We start from the raw sequence: 25,425 nt of genomic DNA, 5'->3' as shown, positions 1-25,425 counted from the left end.
TGCTGAGATGGATGGCTGATGTCTACAGACAGTGTCTCCAGTAGGTCAGCTGTGCTCCCCCTTCAGTGTGCATCACAATTACCCCAAGGTCTTCTGAAATACAATTGCTTGCCATCACCTCCATAGTGTCTGACTGTACTGTCTTGAGTGAGGCTCTGGGAATTTGCATTTTGAAATGGCTGCCGGATGATGTTCCTGACGTCTGTCTCAGGGGTACACTGGCAGAGATACTAGCACTTACAAAAGATGGAGTAAGACTCAAAAGGTGCTCTGTATAAAGTCTGTTTCCTACCTTGTTGAAATCACACTGCCTCCTTTTAAAAATAAATCTTTGCAGGTGTGTATTTGTGAGGACAGGAGTGTGATATGGTGTGTGAGCGAAAGTGAGGAGAACCTCACCTCTGACCTTGTTTGAGGCAGGTCTCTCATTCACTGCTACTCATGCCAGGCTAACCAGCCTGTGAAGGCCTGGGGATTCTCTAGTTTCTACTTCCTATCTTGCTATAGGAACACTGGTATTACAGGTAAGTATACTACCATCTGCATTCTGTGGGTTCTGGGGAGCTGTACTCAATTACTTATGCTTGCGTAGAAAGCGTTTTATCACACTGAACCACCTTCCCAGACCTTAGGCTACATCTTTATATAGACACCATTTAGGTCAAAGGTGACTTTTTTTTTCCTTGCAGAGTCTGAATACAGTTTGCATTTCTGTATCGTAATTATGAACACCATTCCTATCTGGGCAATTCTGTGTATGAATGAAAATAATTTGCAGTGGTATGGCTCCCCTACAGTTACTTAGACTCTGTAAGCATGCTGATGCCTTAATTGTTTGAAAACAGTAAGCCTGTGGCCTCCCACATCCCTGACTCCCTTCGGGACCAACTTATTTAATGACCCTGTCATTGAAAGCACAGTTAAAGTGGATATTGCTTTAGAATTAGTTATGCTAATAACAGTGCTTTGAACTAATTCTCCTATGGTTACTGTCACATTAAATACTTTATCTGGATTAGCTTTAACATGAATAAATTCATTTTTAGGTCAACAGCAGACCATAATAAAGAAGGCAACTGGGATAAATGCCTTTGGCAGCTTCATAAGATCTAAAGACAGGATTGCCATAAGCCAACAGTATGTGGTAGTCCCTGAGTGACAGGTCACAATATACGAGACCTTTAAATGAGGAAAAGTCATTGATTCTATATGAGACTCCCCTTTGCTTAAAATAGGGCTGAAGAGATTGCTTAGCAGTTAAGAGCACCTGTTGCTCTTTCAGAGGACCTGGGTTCAATTCCCAGCACTCACATGGTGGCTCATAATTATCTGTTACCCCAGTTCCAGGGGATCCAAGAGGCATGCACGCAGTGCACACAGATACATGCAGGCGGTACATTCATACACATCAAGTAAAATAAGTAAATCCAAAAGGGGTGATGATGATGATGATGGAATATGACAAAAAGATTATTAGTACCCCATACAGAAACTAATGTTTTATCATCTGTTATAAGATGTTATAGTATATGACTTATCAGAGCATTACTAAAGCAGTGCTTTTTAAGGAGACCATGTGTGTCTCTGTTTTCAGAGTGAAACAGTCTACAGTTTCATAAGAAGCAGACATCTCCAGCAGTGCTGCTGGCTGTGAAAGTTTCCCTCTTTTATATAATATATATGTACAAGAATATATGCACATATATGTACATGCATAATATCACATCATCAATTAGTCCATTTTGTTCAGTGCTGGCTCTCTAGCTCCTTGGCCATGCTTTGTAAGTAAGGAATACATCCTAATTTCCCACATCATGTTATCTGCGCAGGCTTCGAGCCCTTACAAACTGCCGAGAGAAAAGTAGAAACCTGTCAGTTTGCATTACTCTGATTTGGAAAAAGACTCCCTAATACATCTCAGCTGCTCATATTAACAGGGTGCTGCTGGAGCCACAGGGCTACGTGTCACCTGGTCTACCTGTTGACACCTGCTAGTAAATAAACAAGGGGTTGCCAATCGGGTGCTTTCGAGTTGTGACCTTGGAGAATGACAGGCTGCAGAGCTGATTGTGAAAGTGGAGAAGCTTGTTATTTCAAGACAGCATTTATCTGTGAATCATGTTCCATATGGAAGTTAAAAAAAAAAAAAACAACCAGAAAGAACCAACAACAAATCCGTGACATACTGTCAAGTGAGCTGAGCAAACTGACATATTTTTTGAGACCTTTTAGGAAGCAGGTGCTGAATGCTTGTAATGAGATTTCCATGCATCTTCAGAGGGATGAGGGAAAATTCTATTGAGAGCTTTTAGAGTGTCATGCATCCCAGCTGGGGTAGCTCCTGCTGGGGAGTACACCAAAGGGACCCTACAGGAATGTTCTTTGTCCCAGTGGTGTTCAGGTACTCAATCAGAACTGTTTCTGAAAACACCTCTTTACCAGAGGTGAATTTTGAGAAGAATATAACTTTTCCAGCTCTAAAGGACTCTGTAAATTCTCAGCATCCTCATTTATTATCTAGCAGCTTCATCCAGTTCTGAAAAAAAATATGAAGGACCTAAAATGGAATCTGCTATATTTTTTAAGAATGTTAAAAAAAAAACAGTTTGTTTCAAGCTTAGGTACAAAATAAATGGAGAGGATTGACTAAAAAGGCAAAAATCATATCCTAGAACTCTCAAAAGGAGAAGGCAACACTCATGAGGTAGGGTGAGCATTTCCTTTATTACACATGTATCCTAATCTCTCTGGAGACCAAGATTCCATTGAGGAAGCCCATTTTTCAGTCCTCACATTGGAAGCATCAGATCTTTCCCTAGGGAGGTGCGGTCCACATTTCTTTCAGATGAAGCATCCCAGGCTCCCATAAACACAGATATTTCTGTCCATCTGATCGTGGGCTCTCATGATGGTGTTGTAACTTGTATCTGGTAAGACAAGTTCTAAAAGCACTCTGGAAAAAGGTTCAATTAGATAATCAGCACCCTTCTTTCTAAACTTAGATTTTAAGGTATATTTAGAGTTCATAAAAATATTCTATTTTGATGAACAAAAACTGAATTATGGAGCTGTTTTAGACTTTGATTTTAAAAGTTATCCTAGGTCATGGACGACCTGTATGGATCTCCTTAGGACATTTCCTAATCTAAATCCAACCCTTTCCATCTCAAAGCCTTTCCATCTCAAAGTCTTTATATTGGTCTATGAAAATCCACATTTCATGCTGGGCAAAGATAACTCCTAGACACCCTTCCTTGGTTGTTACTGAGAAAGGTATTTTTACTTATATTTTATTGCTAGTTGATTGTAGGTAAAGGGCAGAGGCTTTTGGAGTACATTTCACAGACCAGTGGGGGACCTTTCAGAGCCTACATATCAAAACTACTTCCACAATCTAAATTTTGATTTTGCCTTTGAAACTCTGCTTACCCTAATACTGATCATGTGGATGTAACAGGAGAAAAACCTGCTGTCACCTGCGTGTGACTCATGTCCATGCTGCTAAGTTTAATTCTTCACCACCAGAAACTTAAGGAAAAGAAACAGTGTCTTCCAGATACAACAGGGCAGCTGTATGCATGAACTCACGGTGTTTTGACAGCATGCACAAGACCTGTGCAAGTACAAGCCAGAGTACATTCCATCCTTGGGGAGGGGAGGTGGACATGAAGTCCTATTCTGTCAAGGAGCTACTGGCAACCAAGAGCCAGTAGGAGAGGGAGTACCAGTAGTTTTCATTATGATAATAGGCCCTGGGAAGTTGTCAATGCTCAAAGGCCACATATATGAGAACTATGGGCAGCAAAAACTGAAATTGATGGGTGTTAAGAAAAAAAGGAGGGCATATAGGTGGGTGGGTAGGAAAGAGGGCATATATCCAGGGAGAGTTGGGGGAGGTATGAGTATGGTCAAAACACCTCGTATGCTATTCTTGAGGAACTATTCCCTATAATCATTATGTGAAATGAATATTTATGTCATCAGTTCTAATGGTACACACTATTTCATTTGCTATCTCTTATATATTCCTCAGGAGCCTAGGCACTGTGGCTCAGCTCTTTGGAAGGCATTGAGAACAGTATTATGGGACAGCCCATGGAGAAATCTCTTTTAGGGACTTTGAGGAGGGAGAAACTTGAGCTTTTTGACAGACTTTACCAGGCAATACATCACTAGATCCTGTGGACCAGGAATCACTTTTAATATGTTCTGTTTAAAACAGTAGCACTTGGACAATATCTCCTAGGCTTGTAACCATGTAAACTTGGGAGATTGGGGTAGTGGAGGAGTGTAGGGGTGGCTCACCCAGTCCGTTCTTGTTTTTATTAACTTCCCACTTTAGCAGAAGTCTTACTACCAGGCCCACTGCATGCTCAAGAGCCACACTGCTGGGAGCTAAAGTAAAGGCAAAGGAATCAGGGGAAGACTACTCTTTGACAACAAAACGAAGAGGTGTAGAGCTCAGGATATGCATTTTGAATGCTGATACCATATTTATAAACAGAAGGGAAAGATCTAGAAAGACGATAGAGGTAACATTCACAGGAGGCAGAAGAGATACACAATGAAGTAACAATTATCCACAAAGATGTAGGTGGAACTGGGGTCAGCATTACAGAACAGTGAACTGGCTTTGAGGTAGATGACTACTTGGGTTTTTATCATGAACAATGTTTCCTTTCTAGTTTAGACCATCATAGGAACTAGATTTGACATTTAAATGTTATGTGCCTCAAGGTGATTGAGAACACCCACCTCTCCTCCCACCTGTCAGCATTGTGGGCTTCACTTCCTATTTCCTACAAACTTTCATACCCTTGCCATTCTAGAGCTTCAATCCCTTAGCACCAGAGGAAAAGAGCTGGTGAGATTTATTCCAGCTTGAGGAGTGGAACACTAAATCCAAAGGGAACACAAAGTGTTTCCTGTGGCCCTAAATGAAGAAACATATTCCACCGCTGCTCTGTACCTACATCAGAGTAAGCAGGAGGCATGCTGAAGGAATGCAGCCTTCGAACCAATGGAATCAATTTAAGAGTACAGAACCCGTTTTCCGCCGGCCGACCAACCCAGGAACTAGAGCCCTCACCCAGTGGCTGATGGAAGCACAGACAGACATCTACAGATATACACTGAGCTGAAATCGGGAATTTAGTTGAAGAGAGGGAGGAATGAAGAGCGAAGGGGTCTGTACCAGGTTGGAGAAACCCACAGGAACAATTGGCCTGAACAAGGGAGAGCACATCGACCCCAGATGTTGTCGGGGAGTCCAGTACAAGACTGATCCAGACCCCTGAACATGGATGTCAATAAGGAGGCCTCTGCACTCCAGGGAGCCTCTGATGGTGGATTAGTATTTTTCCCTGGTGCAAGAAGGGACTTTGAGAGCCCATCCCACGTGAAGGGATACACTCTGGCCCTGGACACATGGGGAAGGGCCCAGGACCAGCACAGGAAGATTTGGTGGACTTTGCAGAGCCCCCGTTGAGGGCCCTACCCTGCCTGGGGAGTGGTGGGTGGATGGGGTGGGGGGTAGGCTGGGGGGGTGAGGGAAGGGAGAGGGAGAATGGACTAACATGTGAAACAACTTGTTCCCTAACTAGAACTAATAAATAAATTAAAAAAAAAAAAGAGTACAGAGCTGGGCAGTGGTGGTGCACACCTTTAATCCCAGCACTCAGGAGGCAGAGGCAAGCAGATCTCTGTGAGTTCCAGACCAGCCTGGTCTACAAGAGCTAGTTCCAGGACAGCCTCCAAAGCCACAGAGAAACCCTGTCTCGAAAAACCAAAAAAAAAAAAAAAAAAAAAAAGAGTACAGAACCCTCATTTTCCTCCCATGACTGAAACCGTGGACACGTACTGCAGAGGGGCTGAGAGTGATGCAAGCCTCATTTCATGTTTCTGCAGTTCTGCAGGGGACAAGTACAATCCCATGTCCTCATTTGACTTTTCACAAAGTTCTCTCAATGTGTAAGAAGCAACTGGTCAACTGTACAACAGAGACTTTCCTTTGTATTGAAAAACTGAAGCTACACACAGAACACCAAAACCTTGTTAAGCACGAGCAAGTTATGCCTTCATTTGCCATTTCTGGTTAGTAATCCTTGCAACCCTGCTTATAATGCCTCCAGACATCTTTTGATCCATAGGAATTAATCTGCCTACATTGTAATAAGCTAATTAGTGGGGACACAAATTACATAGCATGGGGCATTTTCTTCTGTAGTTAGTGAGTAGGTGGAGAAAAGCTGAAGCAAACAAACAGGCAGAATCCTTGTTCATTCCAAATCAGAGATGGAAAGAGCCGAAGTGAACTAGCATTAGGCTTAAATGTAGGCTTAATAGAAAACAATCAATCTGGCACGATTAATGATGTTCAATTCAGTATAGGGATAAAAGCATATTAATAATAATAATAGTTCTATTGGATTATATTACCTGATGGAGTCAAAGCAATTTATGGTTATTAGGAAAAAAAAATCTCCTTAGGTAATTTAAACATGCCACTAATTACCATGTGAAAAATACCCAAATCTTTTAAAATATAGTATAAAAAATGAAGCTTGATGTGCTCCTTTAGCCAGTGGTGACAACAGGCAGGCCAGTGTATCCACCAAATCTTTAGAGTGTGTACATGAATTTCCTTTACTAAACACTTTGGCAAACTAAGAACTCTGACTTGAACAGTTTTCTCAAGTACACTAGAGAAATTATTATTCATTCCTTTTGTTCTAAAATCAGAGATTTTTATGTATTGGTGTTGGTGTCCCCTTAATCAATAGGTAATTTAGAAACAGAGATTTTACTGTGTGAAAGAATCCATTGTTTCTATCAATCAAACTGTTCAAGAAGTCAGATGGAAACCTGTTGGTTTTTACTGGGCGAAGATTTGATAGTCTTCAGTTTATGGGTTATTTTCGGGAAAGTGCTGTCATACTTTGGAAAACATATTTTTCGTCTACAATTCAGGTCACAAAAAACACCAGTTCATAGGAGCATCTATTTTTAAGTTTTAAATTGTTTTTGAAATCCTATGTATAAGCATGTACATGTGTTTGTGTGCATGTGCAGTAGCATCTAATACTAAACAAATTTAAGTTTTTAAGCCCACACATCAAACTTGAATGAGAATGTCAGGGCTCGCTGTTAGTGACTCCAATCCATCTTGACTTAAGGTCAGAGAGTTCAAACCTATTCTTGCTCCTCAAGGATAAACGATAGGATGTTTGGCTTAAGGTATGGCTACTGGATATCCTGACCAAATTACATGATGTTTGGCTTAGGGTGTGGTGACCAAATGTTTTGGGTATTGGGAAGTTACTTACATTTGTTTCTTCCTTGTATCATGGTAAGGAAGTCTTTTGCCCTTTCCTTTCTGCTTGGGGTATATAAGGGCAATGAGTAATAAACTTGGGGCATCTGCAGTATTCACTGAGTGCCCTCCTATCTTCTGACTCTTGTCTCTTTTTTTCTCAATCCCCACTTCCCCCTTCAGGCATGTTCAAACTTGTTGGCTGGATCCGACTTGAAAGAAAATTATCATTATTTTAGATATACTGGTAAGAAGTTATTCACTGCTAACAAAATACTTTCAGTAATGGTGTTATTTTGAATATACACTCTGTTTCTTGGCACACAGATCTTAAGCAAAACAGACTCTACTTATTTATTATTTACCACTATCGCTTGACAATGCAGTGCTAAATTAAAATGCCACCCAGATGGCACACACATCCTCATGACGTAAGGACTGCCACAGTGAGACTTCTTTTCTCAAAGAGAGTAAGCACGGTGTCTCCTGGGAAAGCATTTCTGTGCCATTCAACTGGTACTCTGGAAATGAGTACACTGGGGCTTAGATCTTGGAACCTAGCAACGGGAGGGATGATAGGCGCTTTACCTCTCCTGCAAAGTCCTCTCCTGTTCCATCCATGCCAGGCACCTCCAAATTGGAAAGCAGCCTCTTTACCAAATCTATGCCAAAGAACCATGTCAAGCCAGCTCTAAGAAGCGTTCTTATATTGTAAGTTCCAACAAGAAGCACAGTTTCTAGAACTCCACAGGGATCGATGACATATATATGACTGCTGCTCTCATCCATTAGAAACACCTTGAGCTAAAGAAACAAGGGGAGTTTTCATCAAAAATGACACCTAGTTTGTACTATCAATCCATTTAATTTAAAAAGAACAAACAATTAGGAAGATAGGGTTTAAGTGTCACAATGAATTCTAGATTATAATAAATTAATCTCAAGAGTACAAAATAAACAGATTTTAAAAAGATTTGGTTTGGATATGATGCAAATCAAAGATTGCTCATGAAGTACTAAAAAATATGAACCTAAATGACTAGTGATTTTTATAGCCCCCAAGTTAATAAGAATTGCTTTTCCAAAATTTCAAATGCTCAACGTTTAAAGGAAACATGCAATACCCAAGAAGGAAAGACATTGAAAGAGGTTATTCGCTTTCACCAATTTATCTCCAGATCCTAAAATCCCTCTCTTCTACACACTTGTGCTGCCCATGGACAACTAAAAGTCTTAAAAGATAGAAGAAACCAGAATCACAACTGAGCAGCATGGGGGGTCAGGAAACAGTGGAAATGGAAACCGAATATGAGGCTTAACCTCTGTCGTCTCTGACCCAGTGCCATTCTCCTGTCATAGCAGCAGGTGACTCCGGCTTATTTTTCAATCCTGTTATTTTTAAGTGGCTAGTTTTTGCCCTATATTTTAATTATTCAGCGATTGGTTTGAATGACCTTTTACAAGGCAGCTTGCCAGCTCGTGGATGTTCTTTCTGCTGTAAGTAGCCAGATAACTGTCGGTGTTGTAAGCTCATTTGTTCATTCAATAAATATTTACCAGGTACCATCCATGTGCTGTGCCTGGCTTCACTCTAAACTGGGGAGGAACTGGTTACTGCAATACAAGCCCCTCTCCTTGTGGCGGTATCAGCACAGGATGGTAAGTAGGATGAAGGAACTACACTGGGCCCTCTAGTTTGGGAAGAGGTTTACAAATCATAAGCATCTTTAACAGGACAACTGAAATATATGCGGCCAAATTTCACTAAGTAAAAATGTAATGACACAAACTTTTCAAGAGGGACGCAGTGAGAGAGGAAAGCACATGAGGGGAGCCCGTACACAGTGAGCTTTAGTGGCCTACTTAGGAGCAATGTGACTCTAGATAAGTTGTTCAGGCCCCTACTCAGTTTTCTGAAATCATAACAATAATACTGTGCATCCCAAAGTTTCACTGTAGGGGCAAATGAGGTGACATATATAAACTGCTTACAAAGGGCCTAGCACAGAATTCTTTTCTCATATTAGTGAGTAACTTTATTTTGGGGAAAAGTGGTGATAAAACAATATTAACTATTAGCTTTTGTAACATGGCTGAGGGAGTTGTCAAAAAAAAAAAAGCTATCATTTTGAGTCTGACAGTCTTGGAGGCTCAGCCACCAGTAGAAAAAGAATAGAATACATTTCTGGGTCTCAGAGATGAGGCGATATCCCACATATGTAGGATTTTGATAATGGTAGTATAACTTTTTTTTCTGATAATGGTGGTATAGTGATTTCTATAAAATACCTAATTTTTGCCAACTTCTAGGACATGCTGATTGATAGATCACAAAATCATAAGGAATTTTGGGCAGAATTTTCGTCCTGGGTAGTTTAAAAGACTTTTTCTGAAGGATCCCTCAATAGAAAGACAATTAATACTTTTATTTGTATTCACTTTTAAAATCACCCTGGGTCGTTTACCAGGAACTCTCTTTGGGCTGGCCCTAAATGCAACTAAAGGAATATATATTTGTTAAAACTCTCTCATTGATTTAGAACCTTCCTCAGCTTTCTGTCAATTCACCTATATCAATAATATACTTATTTTTATTTTTTATATATGTGCATGTAACTTTAACACAAATATTTTTCTTAGCGCTGCTGAGTTATCCAGGTGAATGGTGGAGGTAGAGTTAACAGGAGTGAAGGGAAGATGTCCTGTCAGGGCCAGTGAGCTATGTGGCAAGCATCATTTCCTCTTCCTCCTCTCCTTAGCCACAGGAGGCATCTGTAGAAAATGCCTCTGCTCATGGGTGCCCTCAGCTCTCTTCTTATTTCACAGAGAAAACAGAGCCCCAGAGGGTAAGGATCTGGATTGAGTCTAGTCTAGGATGGATGACTTCTGTACTCTATGGAAGTGGGAAAGGCATAGATAGACACTCCTCTACTTCTTGTTAGTAGGTTAGGATAAAAAGTTTTCAGAACAACCATGTTATATATTGTAGGGGGCCATTTTGCTTGCTTCACAACCTATTTTGAAAGAGTTTGCTAAAGAACATGGGACTACCGATATTGTGTGGGCTGTCATGAGTGGGTATGATAAAAATCTCATTTTGTTCTAATTATTTATTTCTTCTCAAGTACCATCAGTAACTATTGTAGGGTGTCTTTCTCCCCCCACCACCTCTTGTGTCTCAGTGTTTTGTGCCTGTCACCTTTCAGAACTCAGGTACTAGAAAATAATAGAAAAAGCTTCCTGCTCCTCAACAAGAAATAGAGCCTCTTTAGTAGAAGATGTGAGCTTTAAAATGAAAGGAGAATTTGTCTGTAACACTGCAAGTGAATGTGAGTATGGTTTACCACTTGTCTGGTGCACCATTGTTCTCAAATGGAAACTAATTAACAAAAGTTCAGAACACCAACTCTGTCATCAGTTTAGGTACCAGACACAAGAGGAACAACGCAATGAGCATTCTTCTTGAAAGAGTTTGAAGAGGAGACAGGGAAGAGTGCATAGAAAATGGTACACACAGTTAAATTAATTACAGTTTAATTAATTCAGAAACATCTACACCCATACATATACCCACCTACAGACACAGACCGACAGACACACACATAAACACACAGACACACATACAAACACACACACAGACACACAGACACACACACACACAGACACACACACACACACACACACAGACACACACACACACACACACACACAGTCACACACACACACACACCTTCTTAAGGCAGGGATCTCACATGGGGCATCTGAACAAGTGCCTCTGCTCATTTGTTCTGAGATAAGAACATCTTCATTTTATTTAATAGCAGTTTTGCTTTTTACTCTCATGCCAGCTTTCAAGAGTAATGAAGGAAGATTGTTCTCGATTCTGTTTGTGAGAACCCTTCAAGTATTAGTAACCACTTCCAAATGAGATGCTTAAGACATAATGTATAATATTAACATGGTCTTAGGTTTCGGGCCTTGAATTCATATAAAAACTACTGCTGATCTTTCAGAGGAAAATAGCATATAGTTCTCCTACAAAGCATTAGCAATAGTTGTTTTAAAAATCCAAGTATTTTCAGAATCCTAGTTAAAGTGATCAAACAAGTGCTCTGACAGGGGAGCTACTTATAAATGTCAAAGCATACAAGCAAGAGGAAGGAATACAACACATACAACCAGCAGGAAGGGAAAGAAGACGACACAAACAACTAGCAGGAAGGCAGAAAAAAATCAAAAGATAGCCTGTGGATGAGAGAAAATACATATCTGAGAGAGCGCTAACATTGGAAATATAAACCATGCTCAAACCAATCAATAGCAGAAGCCCCAAATAACCCAATCCAAATGGGCAAAAGAACAGAATTCTCAAATGAGGGCCTACAAATGGCCAATGGGTGTCATGTTTATATGAAAAATGTTCAGTGTCACTAATCATGAAATCATAATGAAATATTACCTGCTCTAGAACCTTGATCACAAAAAACCCACTGCCTGATGTACCAAGTGGTGGGCAAGGACATCAAGGGAAGAGTTTAGATACCACGGGTACCAGTGAAAACTGGTACCCGTACTCTAGAAAGCAATATGGAGGAGGATGTTATACATCCACAAGAACAGAAATAAAAATCTTCAGATATCTTTACTTCCATCTCACTGCAACATTATCCACAATAACCAAATCAAGAAAACAGTGTCTACTGACAAAGACATATGCAGACAAAAGGAAACCCCATTCTTACCCTTTGTGATCAACATGTACATGACAGGCATCATGTCAACAAAACAAACCAGCTATAGTAAGGCAAGTACTGCATGACACCACTGAGTGACGTCTAATACTGGGAAAGAGAGAGTAGAAGAATGGTAGGGAAAGCAGGAAAGCATCACCTATGTTGTGTAAAGTCTAAAATAAAAAAAAATCAGTAAGCTGCATAGACATACCATGACCTCTGGTCAGCAATGCTGTTTTGTACACTTAAGAAGTGCTATGAGCAGACATGCCCCACCCCCCAACCTGGTTATAACAATAATGAAGAGGGTGGGAGGAAACTTCTGGAAGTGGTGGACAGGTTTGTAGTATACATCGTGAATGGTTCCATGGCTGTATTTTTATATACATTAAATATATGCTAATTTTTATGACCTCAGTACTTCAAAGAAATGTTTCTAAAAAGTCATATACCACCACATTAGAAAGAGTAGCGTGCGCATGCAGAAACATTACCTGTTTCCTTTTCTGCAGGCCCTAAAACATAAGAAAAGAGAATTTAAGGCTAAGCAAGCAAAGAAAATAGCCTGCCTTCCTATTTCTAAATCATTTTATATGTTCTTGGTCTGGTCTGAACATTAAAAAAAAATCACTTTAGAAATGAAATAAAAATAGGAAAGATGGAAGTAGAAATTGAAAAGCATATGAGTTTTCATCTGTGAATGAGCAAATATTTTGCATTTTTGAAGTAAGACAGCTTGGCAGTTCTTGAGTGGATTGCTGGGATCCATTTTCTACAATATTGCCACACTGAACTCAAGATGAGTCTAGGAAAGGAGACAACGGGAGGATCCCTGCTTCCTCTCCATTTGGTCCTAGGACAGACTTCTCTATGTACAGATAAAAGAAGCTCTTCCAGTTCCCTTACAGTGGTTTCTACGGCTATAAACTCCCGAGCAACTTGGAGAACTGCAGTGTGTCCTGCTCTCAGCATTCTTGAACAGCAGGAAAACATTACCAGAAGAGCTCAGAAAGGAAAGTTTCCTTCAGTGACTTTTAAATCGGAAATGTATTTGTACAAAATGATACTATCATGGTTGAAGGAAGGTCCCCACAAACTTTCCTCTGAGATATTTGAAAGGTTTTAATGTCAGTTTGTATACCACTTCTTTCAATCATGTTTGGAACACTCAAAAGTCCAAACATGAAAACGACATGATGGAGTATTCAAGAGTGAAAACCCAAGTGTTCATCTTCCACTTCCTTCAAATGACCGGTGTTCACTGCATTTGCTTTAACTCAACATGATACCATAATTAATGATGTTAAGCTGGTAACTAAGGAGGTTTCATGTTGTTCCTCTCGTGATATAATATTGGTTGCTATGGTGATGAGATGGCTTTTTTGTTAATCACTCAGGAGGTTGGTTATCACATGCTTGTTAGTGAGCTTGTCTAGATTTGAAGAAAAAAAGGAAGACAGAAAGAAAAAAAGACAGAACAGCATCTATCTTTTTCATTTACTGAAAATTGATAAAATTATTCTAATACCAATTAGTTCCTAAACTAACCATTTACTAAGCAGAATTTTAAACTGTTAAAAGTTACCAAACTTCACCTACAGGATGACTACCTACTATTTTAAGATATAAACATTTAGCAAGACACAAACTTTTCCTTTCTCTCTGGTAATGATACATTCATGAGATAAGTCAGTTTTATGATCATCTGAACAAACGATTTGGACAAATAATTGAACAAACCTTCAATACTTTAAAACCATCTGTTAAAAGACTGGAAAATAAAATCTGATCTTGTGACTCTGCTGCAACTTCCCATCTATTTATCTCTAAACATTTAAAATATCAGTGTCCTTAATGACTAAAAACTGAAGAAAGAGAAAAAAGTGCACAGTCCTCTCAAGAGGTCTAATCTTTGAAATGCATCAATATAGAGCAAGCAATTAGAAGCGGCAGGAAGTTCTACCGGCTTATGTCAGCGCTCACAACAATCCACAAGTTTCTCCCTCTTCCGAGTGACAGGGCAGATCAGAAAATAAAATTACATAATGCTACACTGACACCAATCAGTAAGGAATCCACAGTCCATCATTTAAATGTTAGACATACTTACAGTAATGTCAAAAAATACAACCCACGAAAACACCTTTTGGTTTCTTGAAAACTCAAAATAAGAACAAAGGACAACTTAAGCACGGATCCTGGGTCTTTCATTCAAGCCGAGTCCCAGGAGGCATATTAAAGCAATGAATAGGAAAAAGCGCTTCAGTTCGCCAGCTGAGATTTTAATGAGACATTTCCCTTTGCACAGGATTGTTCAGGGAGGAAAAGGACTTCTCAGAGAAAATTCAGTTAATAGGCATTGTTGGCTCTCACAGCCACTTCGGCAATTGCTCAGGGCACTGACCTTCAATTTTGGCATACTCTGTGAGCCTAGTGTAATTGATCAAGGCAGCTTTCTCCAGACATTTTCTGACTACTTTCTTCACCTCCTCCGCGGGGATGGGAGTGGCGATGTCCTTCATTAAAACCTACAGAGAGAAGAGAGGAGTGGGGTGGGCAAAGGAGAAGAGAGGAGAGACGCTGCATAAAATAAAGTCTAAAAACAAATTACACAAATCGCCCCAGACTTGAGTGTTCCTGGGAAGGGGGAGGGGCCTTGAGTAACTTGTGGGAAGTAATGAGTCGGCACTTCACAACTGGGACTTAATCCTTCAGTATTGGTTCCTCCCGTCTAAGCCTCATTTGTGCACATCAAAACCTCCCATAGGCCAGGTCACCAGGATTCAGTGTGACTGTCACTTTTCCTCCAGGGATCCACAACACCATTACGGCAGCTGTCTCAGATCAGGATTACAGTCCTTGTACACTTGGTAAACAAAGTTTGTCTTGTATAATGGAGAAGACCCAGGTCTTCTGAATATATGTGAAAAATCATAAGAAAAATTCATTATGAATGGGCACAATTTTGGAGCTCTGTAAAAACTGCTAATTAAACTTTAAAATAATTGTGATCTTCTGAACATGATGTGGTGACCTCTACAAAGACTAAAGAAACTTCTTTGCCTTAGTAGAACGAATGCTTCATGGAAACTTTCATCAGTTTTGGAAAAAAAAGAAGACACAGGTCATTCTTTGCTGGGTTCCTAAAATGTGTTCTTGGATCTTTTTCCTTAACATGTTATTCCTTAACATATTATTAGCAAGGAGCAAGTACAGTTATCTAAAAAAGTCAAAAGGTAATTTTGAACACTTCCTAATGAGGCAATCATACCTTTCATTACAACTCCTGTTGTAAATTTTAAGTGTGGTTAGTCAGACTACTTTTTCATATATTAAATGTAATTGTCATGCTTTGTTTATATTCAAATGATGATACATATGATAAAATGGTAATATAAAGTGCTTTTAAAGTCTAGTAAGTATTCTAATAGTCTCTTAAATCGAAATAAATACTAAAAGGGACTGAAAACAAGCACTAAAAACTTTATTATTTCATTCTCTTTGCACCAATGTTTGTATACTCTTGAATTTATTCTAGCATACTAGCATCTAATAACCACTGACAGTATTTTCAAGTGTATTTAGGCAAGATTTTCTTTCTTGAAAACAGTTAGCTTGATCATTTAACATTTCTTTTATTATCAAATTTAATTAGGACATCTATTTGGTAATTCAGAATTGTATAATAGATCTTTGTAGCCTAAGGGAAAAAAATTCTTCTGTGCAAGTAAAAATACATATAGGTATCAAATGTAAACTATTATATTTAGTCAGAATTTTGCCAAAAATTACTATCAAGATGATGCTATTCCATATACAAGCTTATGGATTATACTTGGGGTTCCCATGCTGAGAAACTGCAAAAGTAGGAAAAGTAACTAGAAATTAGAATATATATGTTAACCTCAGAGGTGAGGCTAGAGTTTGAATAGTGTTTCATATTCTCTAGGAGCCTGAGCACTACCTGTGCAGCTCTTAGGTACTAAAAATTCACTTACAGATTTTATTTTGTTTTTGTAAGTTGTTAGCAAGTTAAGAGAGTTTTTTAAAATGAAGCAATGGCCTTTAGCTTTTCTCTTTCAATTCACTAAGAGATGTGATTAGTGACTGTAACTAGAAAGGGTCACTGTCATGCTGCCACCCATCAATATAAGGCACAGGGCATCTCTGGATTACTACCTCTTCCCTGCTGGGAGGAAAAGCAAGACTCTGCCATGGAAACCAGGACACAGAGAGGTTGTGTGGTACCCAAGATGGCATTCAGGTACAAAAGTAGAGCAATTTTAAGAACTAACTTATTTGTAATTGCCTTAAGGAACAGAACAGAATAAATACCTTAAAAAGCCAATGCTACATGCAGCTTTTAACAGCATAAAAATTAGAATAAACCTATCTTTATATGACCTCATTCCATGCACACCACACAGGAGCCAAAGGTATCACAATAAACTCAACCTATAATCTGAAGATTTTGTTTTAGTCACCCCTACTTTTCAAGTTCTGATCAATGTTCCTGCGGCCTCTCTCTAGTAGATATGCTGATAGACATCTAATTCAGTAGAAAAATAGACAAGATTAAGTCAGTAAATGAGGATGAGCAAATAAAACCACAAGATAATAAACAAAATTGTTTATAATTCTGATATTGAAGAGTTGCTAAGACCATATTATTTAGCAGGCAGCATTTCACCAGCATTTGGAGATTAATAAACATGAAAAAGTACTTTTCCTCAACATCCACAGAAATAGCACACATCATGCCTAAAAAACTGTTTTTCAGAATGGATGTTAAAACCTTGGTTGCTATTTATTTCTGTACGTGAAATGTATTTCTATGATTTGTGAATTCTTTGATAAAAGCACACCATATGTGGAGCCTGAAAGGAACAAAAGGGATGGTAGGTCTATCATTTTATAGAGCAAATGCTGGCATGCATGTGGGCTGCAAGTGCTGGAAACCAGTGAATCTGGGGGATAATAAAAGGCAAGTGTGAAGTAACCTGGGAAGTAGAAATAACTAAAAGCAAGAAGACAAACAGACAGCAATGACACCAGTAAAACATTCCATGAGATAATAAGTGGGGGAAAGATGGAAAGAGAGATAACATCAAAATAAAATGATAGCATAATATCAGGATAGAATGGTGGTGGAAAGGCGTCAAAGGAGGAAGGAGTGGGGGAGACAAGAAAACAGTAAGAAGAGGTCCGCCATTCATGCAGTGCTGTGGGTGCAGCAAGAAGTGCCAACCCCTGGGGACTGCTCAGTCCAACTGCTGAAACACAGCCCTCAAGAACAAAAATAGCATCTACGAACCCTTATACATACCCTTTCAAGTAAGGAAAGTGTAGCTTTTAGAGCACCCTCAGGCCGTCCGAAAGGAAAACAGTATCTTTAAAAACAAAAGCAGGAACAAAAACATCAAACATTTAATATTATCCAAGAGCTAAATGATTACAGCTTCGATTACTTGGCATTGGTGGAGAACCTTGGAGAGAAGTGAAAATATCCAGTTAGTTTGGACATGACTTTAACTGCTAAATTTTACCAAGTCTGTGATTTCGAGGTCTTGAACTTGTAAGGAATCAATTATGACGAAAAGGATAAAGAAGAAACCCCAGAGTCCTTGTAGAGGGAAGATTATTGTGTAACATCTAAGAATTTCTTGTGTAAAGTTTGAGATTTAGCTCCGGGAGAAAAGGAAATGGTTTTTCTCACGCCTCCCTAGATTGGTATGTGGAAGAAGACCATGACGGACACACACACTGTATTACCCAAGTCCCCCTTTTAGGGACACTACACAGCCACTGGTTTTACCAGGACACATGCAAACCCCGTGCAGAACTTTCTCAGAAGAGCTAGTGTCCAGTGTCTCTTGTCTGATGTACAGTGACTGCAAAGCAGCAACTGGAAGGCAGGTAGTGGGAGATATTCTGAAACTCAGGCCAGACACGCCTGTTCAGGAAGGAGCGGACTCCTTCTAAAGTTAGTGGCCACGGGGGTGCTAACAGGTGTATCTTTATTTCCTGTTACTCTCCACTTAAGGAGCAATGAGAAACGGGCTGGTACACCCTGCTGCAGCCACTGGCTTTGCTGAGCCAGACTCAGCCAAGACACCCCCCCCCCATCTCTGAAGCAATAGCTCCCCCCAGGATCCAGACAGCAGGCAGATGGCTGTCGTTATGCTGCCACCCCATTTTGACTTAGAAACCTGCAAATTAATGAGTTGGAAAGAAGTTTGCTTATCTCGATGTCCTACTCAATTATCTAGTGGCCTCAGAAAGAAGTTCTCCCCCCCCCACTGTAATTTGAATGGATTACTAGAAAGCACATAAACACATAAGTTCCAAGTAGAAATTTGTTTACGAAAATAAATTTTAAAGGAAAGAATAAAAGACTGTATTGCTTTCTTCCTTTTAAGAGAAATGCATTTGAATTTGTTTGGGGGAGTTGTTAGTTTCATAAAAGCTTCTCCAGTGTAGATAAATGCAAATGAATATTTTCCAGATCTAGCATTCATCATTTACTTACTGTTGAACGTGTACTCGCTTAATTTTGCCTCTCTGTGCCCCGTTCTCCCACCTCTAGACAATTTATTTTAATAGACTTTCCTGAGCAATGGTGCTTCTTACCAGCTAGCAAATTAGCAAAGTAGCTTTAATCATTCTGTGTACTCTAAAGCTTAATCCACATTTAAATAAAGCACCACTTGGGTCCTTGTAGTTCCCTCCCCTGCTTAATCTTTTCAGTGTATTTGCATAATCCACCCATTGTCTTTCCTATTGTTTATTTCCATTAACCTGCGGGTGAAACATTTTATGAATGGAATGTTACTGATCCTCAGATTACATTTAGCATTTCAGGGCTCCGAGGTCCCACCGGGTATGTTCTGAATTAGCATTGGCTGTGCAGGGTGTGTAAATAATTCAGCACATTTAGAGTAATCCTGAATCAATAACGTACAGAAAATAACTACACAGTAGCTTAATTAATCTTTACAATGCAAGTTTTAAAAGAAGGGAATCATTTTGCCCTGCCACCTTTCAGGATAAATATTTTGGGGTTTTGCCACTCTGGATAGCTATGCACCAGCAAAGCGAAGTGGAAAACATTCAATTATTGAATAAGATTCAACCACATTTAATACCTAATCTGAGTAAACTGAAGGCAACCTCATTCCCACTTTGGTAAATGAGTTTCACAGATAAATGAGCCAGGTTAGAGCCACCCTATGACTAAGCACCGCCCCCCTTCCTTATTGAAATGAGCAGGGTTAATGTTTATTCAAATTCTTTGTGCCCTGCCCACACTTCCTCTAACAGGCCTTTTGAAATAAAAAATGTTTGCACTGCCTTGTCCCAAGTAATTTCCATGTTTTAGAAAATATGAAATTGCCGGGCGTTGGTGGCACACGCCTTTAATCCCAGCACTTGGGAAGCAGAGGCAGGTGGATCTCTGAGAGTTCGAGACCAGCCTGGTCTACAAGAACTAGTTCCAGGACAGCCTCCAAAGCCACAGAGAAACCCTGTCTCAGAAAAAAAAAAAAAAAAAAAAAAAAAAGATGAAATAAAGAGGTCAAGTTTTAGCCGATTCTTTTGGCATTTGGACTTTCTACCCTCAAACTGTACGCTTGTGTTTTTACTTCCTGATTTTCCTACCAACTTCCTGCTATGAGAGGGAATCCCTCAGCATTTATATTTTGCGTGATGGAAACATTGCGTGTGACAGATAAGTCCTACCTGCTGAGGTATCTTCAGACCTCAGTGTTCTCTATTGGAGTGATATAGAATAAATTGCTCATATTTAAATTATACAATTTTAAAAATTTAAGTTGTGACATGTGTATTTTTTTTTTTTTTTGAATTGTCACCATGGGCATGGAAATTTATCACCTGCCTCCTATACCAGGAAACCAGAGATTAACTTTCTATCTTTGGAATAAGATTACATGTCTAGAATCCTACATAGATAGTTTGTACATTTTTGTGTGTCTGAGTGCTCACATTTCATCCCTGTGCATTCCTTAATGGCCGCTCCTGTGGCTAATTTTCATTTTATTATTAACAATTTTGGTATGGACATTCATTCATTCTTTAGTCTGCATGGACTTTATTTTCACTAGGGAAAATTCCTAGGCTTGAGCGGGTCCTATGTGCAGCAGGTGTTGACAATTCTACACTAAATGAGTTTCTAAAGTGGGCTGTATTGCCCCAGCCTTACCAACAGTGTTCAAAAGTTCAGATTTCTGTTCTGAATTGTAGATATACTAAGAGGTCTGGATGGCTTTTGTTTGTTTCTGGCTGGTCAGCCTCTCTAATGTTTGGATTCCAGATTATGGCCACCACACTGGAAATAACTGCAGTTTTATGTTGCTTTTCCCTCCTGAATAATGCTGTTTCCTTTTTCTTTTTTCTAGCATACATAATTTTTATCTCCTTAATGAGGTTTACCATTTGGGCCCATCATGGAGTATTCACATTACATTAGCTGAGGAAGAATAAAAACAGGGAAGATTATGGGGACAGGGGAAAAAAGGGACTGTTAACTTCAGAATCTGGTTGAAGCCTCTGGCCAAGTCAGGAGAAAAATCAAGAATTCCAAAACAAATAGCATTTGCTGCAGGGACAATATTTCTACTTGTTTTAGAGATATTTTCAAATAAGAACGTTAAAATGGGACTAAATCACATTTATGCTTCACTTTATGTGGTATTTTCCCTTGCCTAGATGTAAACTACACATTTCTGGGAATCTTATCTGGAATTCCATTTACAGTAAAAGATATTGAAGGGCCCAGATCCTCACCCAGCCCCTTGCTTTAGCAGCCATGACAGGCTGCATAAAAGACCAACAAAATGTAGGCCCCTGTGTTAGGACAAATATTTTGTGAGGGCGTGGTCAGGCACACCTGTAGCCAGCCCCTAAGTAGGCGTGGCTACAGCTTCCCCTATACCCCTGCCTCAGCAGGATGTGCTGAGCAGACCCCCCCCCCACTACCACCTTGCCCCACCTTACCCTAATTACTGGGAAGAAACTGCCAGATACCATCCATGTGGTGAGGAACCAATCAGAAATGAGCTCCCCTGGCAGGCTTTGGGTGTGCTTTCCTGATAATAGTGGAATGCAGTAGGTAACAATGGCCCTTGGATGGCCTCCAGGCATAACAACCTTTCTGCAGCTGCAGCTGACCAATCAATTTAGGACAGGCTCCCCCATCCCAGAGTGGCCGCAATCCTCAGACTGTTACTATGCAACTAGCAGACCCTCAGACAATCCCTTGCTCTACTCCCAATATATGCCCTACCCCACTACTGCTTGGGCTCCCTCCTATTCCGCCTGCTGTGTTGGATGGACAGAGGACCCAAGTTAACTCATAAAATTAAAGTCTCTTTGCTTTTGCATGAGATCTGGTCTCTTGGTGGTTTGGAGGGGGGTGTCAGAGTCTGGGCACAATAACATGTCTTAATTTGATTATTCAATCCTACTGATTATGGTTTCAATTTATCAATTGTAATCCCAACCTTGGTACTTTCATAGCCACTCTAGAATTTCCTTTATTGAACAAAGAGATTAAAAAGGGAGAAAATTTTTCTTGCCAGCCTTTGAGACATAACATGAGAACCGCCAGAACTATACATGGCTACAGTTAAGACATTCCAGGGGTCTCTCTTCTTTGAGAAGTCCATACCCCTACTCTCTGGTGCTTCTTATTTTATTTTCAATTAACTCTAGGTCTGCTTCATACTGGTCCATCTTTAAATTCCTTCTATGGTGAAGGCAAGGGTCAGTTTTGCCTGACTGGGGGTCCTTAAACAATTAAGAGAACAACTGTGCCTTCTGGAAGTTTTCATGAAATCACTCTAAATAGTGTGTTTATATGTTGTATTCATCACATTTTCACACCATCTCTAGAGTTGTATTTGTTCTCTGGAGTTTTAACTTTTCAATCTTATTTTTTGATTGACAGGTGCCGTCTCTTTAAACTTCTCTAAAGACTTCAATAAAAGATCTCTCCACTTTCCCTTTCCTCACACAATCTTTACTACTCCCAAACTGCTACCTCCCTTCGTTATTAACTTGCATTGGCCTCTTTGCTCCATATTACACACTTTTTCTTAAGTGTCTGATCATCTACATGAATGACTATTTTCCAAAGTATATTATTAGAAATTGAAAAGAAGCTGTGTGCTGCCGGGCAGTGGCGGCACACTCCTTAAGTCCCAGCACTCAGGAGGCAGAGGCAGGTGGATCTATGTGAGTTTGAGGCCAGCCTGGTCTACAGATAGAGTTTCAGGACAGCCTCCAAAGAGACAGAGAAACCCTGTCTCAAAAAAACAAACAAACAAAAAAGCTGTGTGCATGTAGGCAGTTCTTAAGGACAATGGTCTTTGCTGAGGTGCCTCTCGCTGGTGTGTTAGGGAAGCCTTCACTATCTACAGCTGTGGGTTTTTTCTCTTAGGCTAGTGAAATACTCAGGAGAAGACACCATGCATGCCTGACTGGCTACTAGCTTTGGGAGAGTCAAGTCTATGAGTTGAAAGAGGCATACCATTCTCATAATTTCAAAATAGAGGCTTGTAATCTCTATTGTAACCTTTGACCATGGGTGATGTTTCCTGTGCCCTCCATCTCTGGCCAGGAACCTTCACTTTCTGAGACTATGTAGACAGATACTGGTATAGGAGAGCTGTGTAGGAAAGACAGCTGGGGATCTAAGTGCTTCTCGGCGGATTTGTAAATCCTTCTGCACACTCATTTTCTGGAGGTGCTCTACACCAGTTCCACATGTGTTGATGGAGATATATATATATATATATATATATATATAATATATATATATATATATAAATCAGACAAGTTGCTTCTCTGATTTTACAATGACAGCCTAGGATTCTTTTCCCTGGGAATGTCTATGTTAGATACTGCTCATCTGACTGACTTCTACAATATTTTCCAGTTTTTTCCTTCCTCATATTTTCTGTTCTTACACTTGTCCTTTTGTATTTATGACTTCGGAAATAACACTCCTCTGGCCATTATGTTCCATGTCTGTCAGGAAACTGAGACATATATCCAAGGTATCATCTTATTTTTCTTTTCAACCCATCTTTCATGAGAAGTTTGTTGTTTAGTTTGCTCTATCTATTCTTGAAATCCATCTCTTGCAGCACGAATAATAAAAACCCAGAGACAGATATTGGGGTTAAAGCTGAAGATCAGAAAAGCAAAGTGGCCAGCCACCAGCTCGTAGCTCTACCTCAGACAGGGGGGTGATTGTGGCTCCAACAAATCCTCAGTGTGGCTGGAGACTGAATGCCTAAAACTGAACACTGAATGCTTCACCCCTATCTTATATACCTTTCTAGTGCTGGGATTAAAGGCATGAGCCTTTTAGATTGTTTCACTCTCATGTAGCCCTGGGTGGCCTTGAACTCACATCTGCTTCTGTCTCCCAAGTCCTGGGATTGAAGGTGTGTGCAACCACTGCCCAGCTTCTATGGCTGTGGCTAGTTTTGCATTCTGATCTTCAGTGGCTTTATCAGATCATAAACCATAATCTCTAGAATATTATTGGGCCTAAATTACTTTTTATAGTCATTATTGATGATATGAAATTTCTCTCTTCCTTATTCTACCAAATACTGAAATTAAACTGAGGGCCTTGCCTATACTAAGGAGGTGACTGGACTATCAATGAGTTACCACCATCCAATGTGGTTGCTAGGGATTGAATCCAAGTCGTTTGGAAGAGCAGCAAACACTCCTAACCACTAACCTTCTATCTCTAACTCCTCCCATTTACTTTTGAGACAGGGTCTCACTCAGTTGCACAGGTTGACTTTAAGTTCTTGATATTAACCTAGCTAGATGGGCCTATCACTCTAGATGGGTCTTCTCTCTCAGCCTCTTAAGTAGCTGGGATTACAAGATTGATTTTCTTCAAAAAAGACTGTGAGGAATATTAGTTTAAGATGTGTTACATTCATTTATGCTGTGGAATCTTTGTTTAACGATGCAAAGGTGTGTTGCATTCTTTTATGCTGCACTTGTTTAACTCTGTGAAGCTGTGTTGCTTTGCCTGCCTAAAACACCGGATGGGTCTAATAGAGAGATGGTCAATAGCCAGGCGGGGGGGGGGGGAGGGGGCTGGCAGGCAGAGAGAATAATTAGGAGGAGAAATCTAGAGAAGATCGAGGAGCAAGAAAAGAAGGAGAAGAGGATGCCAGGGGCCAGCCAGCCAGCCAGCCAGCCAGCCAGCCAGCCACAGAGTAAGAAGGAAAGAAAGATACATAGAGAAAGGTTGGCAAAACAAACAAACAAACAAAAACCCAGAAGCAAAATGTAGTTAAAGAGAAACAGGATAATAATTTAATTTAGAAAAGCTGACTAGAAACAAGCCAATCTAAGATCTAAGGCTGGGCATTCATAAGTAAGAATAAGTGTCTGTGTATTTATTTGGGTGCTAGGTGGCAGGCCCCCAAAGAGAAAACAAAAACAACGACAACAAAACCCCAACAACAGACTCAAAAAATACATTTAAGGGACTCTCTACACCCTTTAAAGGCAAAACTTTTAACAACAGTGACTGCAGAAGCAGGCCTTTACAAATACAAAAACCTTCTTTATGACTACGTTTTATTTGTAAAATGAAAAGTTATGTAGATAACTAAGTTTGCAAGTTGGATTCCAAGATGCTTTTGGGATGGTGTTTCCTCATACACTCTTTGGATGCAGTGATTTTCCCGTGTGGGTCTAGCACTAGTGACCGACTGTGTGTCTGATTATTCCCCTGTCTGTACATCCCAGAGCTGATGGTTTCAGCTACTGCTAAAAGCCTCTAGTGTAAACCAACAGATACAACCCTTTCTTTGTGAGAATTTATTGCTTTGTATCATTTTTAAAAATCACAATCGCTCAGCTTTTCATACTGCAGATAAGGATATGAGGCATAGAGTGGACATGTTCAAATGTAAACAACAATTTGGTGGGAATGTATGTCTGTAGTTTGCGGATTGTTTTGAAATGATTTAAACCATACAAGCGAAACATGATAGACGTTCTACAAGACACTATTAATTGCTATAATAATACTTCATAGAGTCTAATAGGAGTGGTAGTAGAAGAAAGTATATTAGCATATTTATATTTACGTTTCTAACCATTGGGTTATTTGAGACTAACTAAAACCAGGGCAAGAAGTGTATCCAGCTGTTTATCTTTCACTTTGCAAGTGATTATTAGTGTTGATGTCTAATCTTTTTGAACAAGGAGCACTCGTGCTATAGCTTATGTCGTGAATCCAAAGATAACTAATGGCTTAAGCAATGGATTTATTAACCATCTTACACAGGGACAAATGAAAAGCACAAATAATGGCTGAAA

At 39.8% G+C, this 25,425-nt stretch overlaps 1 protein-coding gene across 17 annotated transcripts in view; it reads right to left on the bottom strand.

The window, feature by feature from the left end:
* The window catches only part of Cadps2 (calcium dependent secretion activator 2), a 514,674-nt gene that overhangs the window by 97,234 nt on the left and 392,015 nt on the right, over positions 1–25,425 (bottom strand). For 10 of the 17 annotated variants that reach the window (XM_027389980.2, XM_027389983.2, XM_027389989.2 and 7 more), the window contains 3 exons: positions 17,372–17,435; positions 14,450–14,573; positions 12,540–12,560 (listed from right to left, as the gene is read on the bottom strand). In XM_027389980.2, coding sequence (XP_027245781.1) covers positions 12,540–12,560; positions 14,450–14,573; positions 17,372–17,435 — 209 coding nt within the window. Of the gene's footprint in view, positions 1–2,873; positions 2,890–12,497; positions 12,561–14,445; positions 14,574–17,371; positions 17,436–25,425 lie in introns of all 17 variants that reach the window. The other 7 variants (XM_027389987.2, XM_027389994.2, XM_027389996.2 and 4 more) reach the window with 2 other exon arrangements.

The sequence above is a fragment of the Cricetulus griseus genome (genome assembly GCF_003668045.3).
Source record: "Cricetulus griseus strain 17A/GY chromosome 1 unlocalized genomic scaffold, alternate assembly CriGri-PICRH-1.0 chr1_0, whole genome shotgun sequence".
NCBI classification, from domain to species: Eukaryota; Metazoa; Chordata; class Mammalia; order Rodentia; family Cricetidae; genus Cricetulus; species Cricetulus griseus.
Note: the sequence above shows the minus strand (reverse complement) of the source record. Positions and strands in the feature narration are given on the sequence as shown.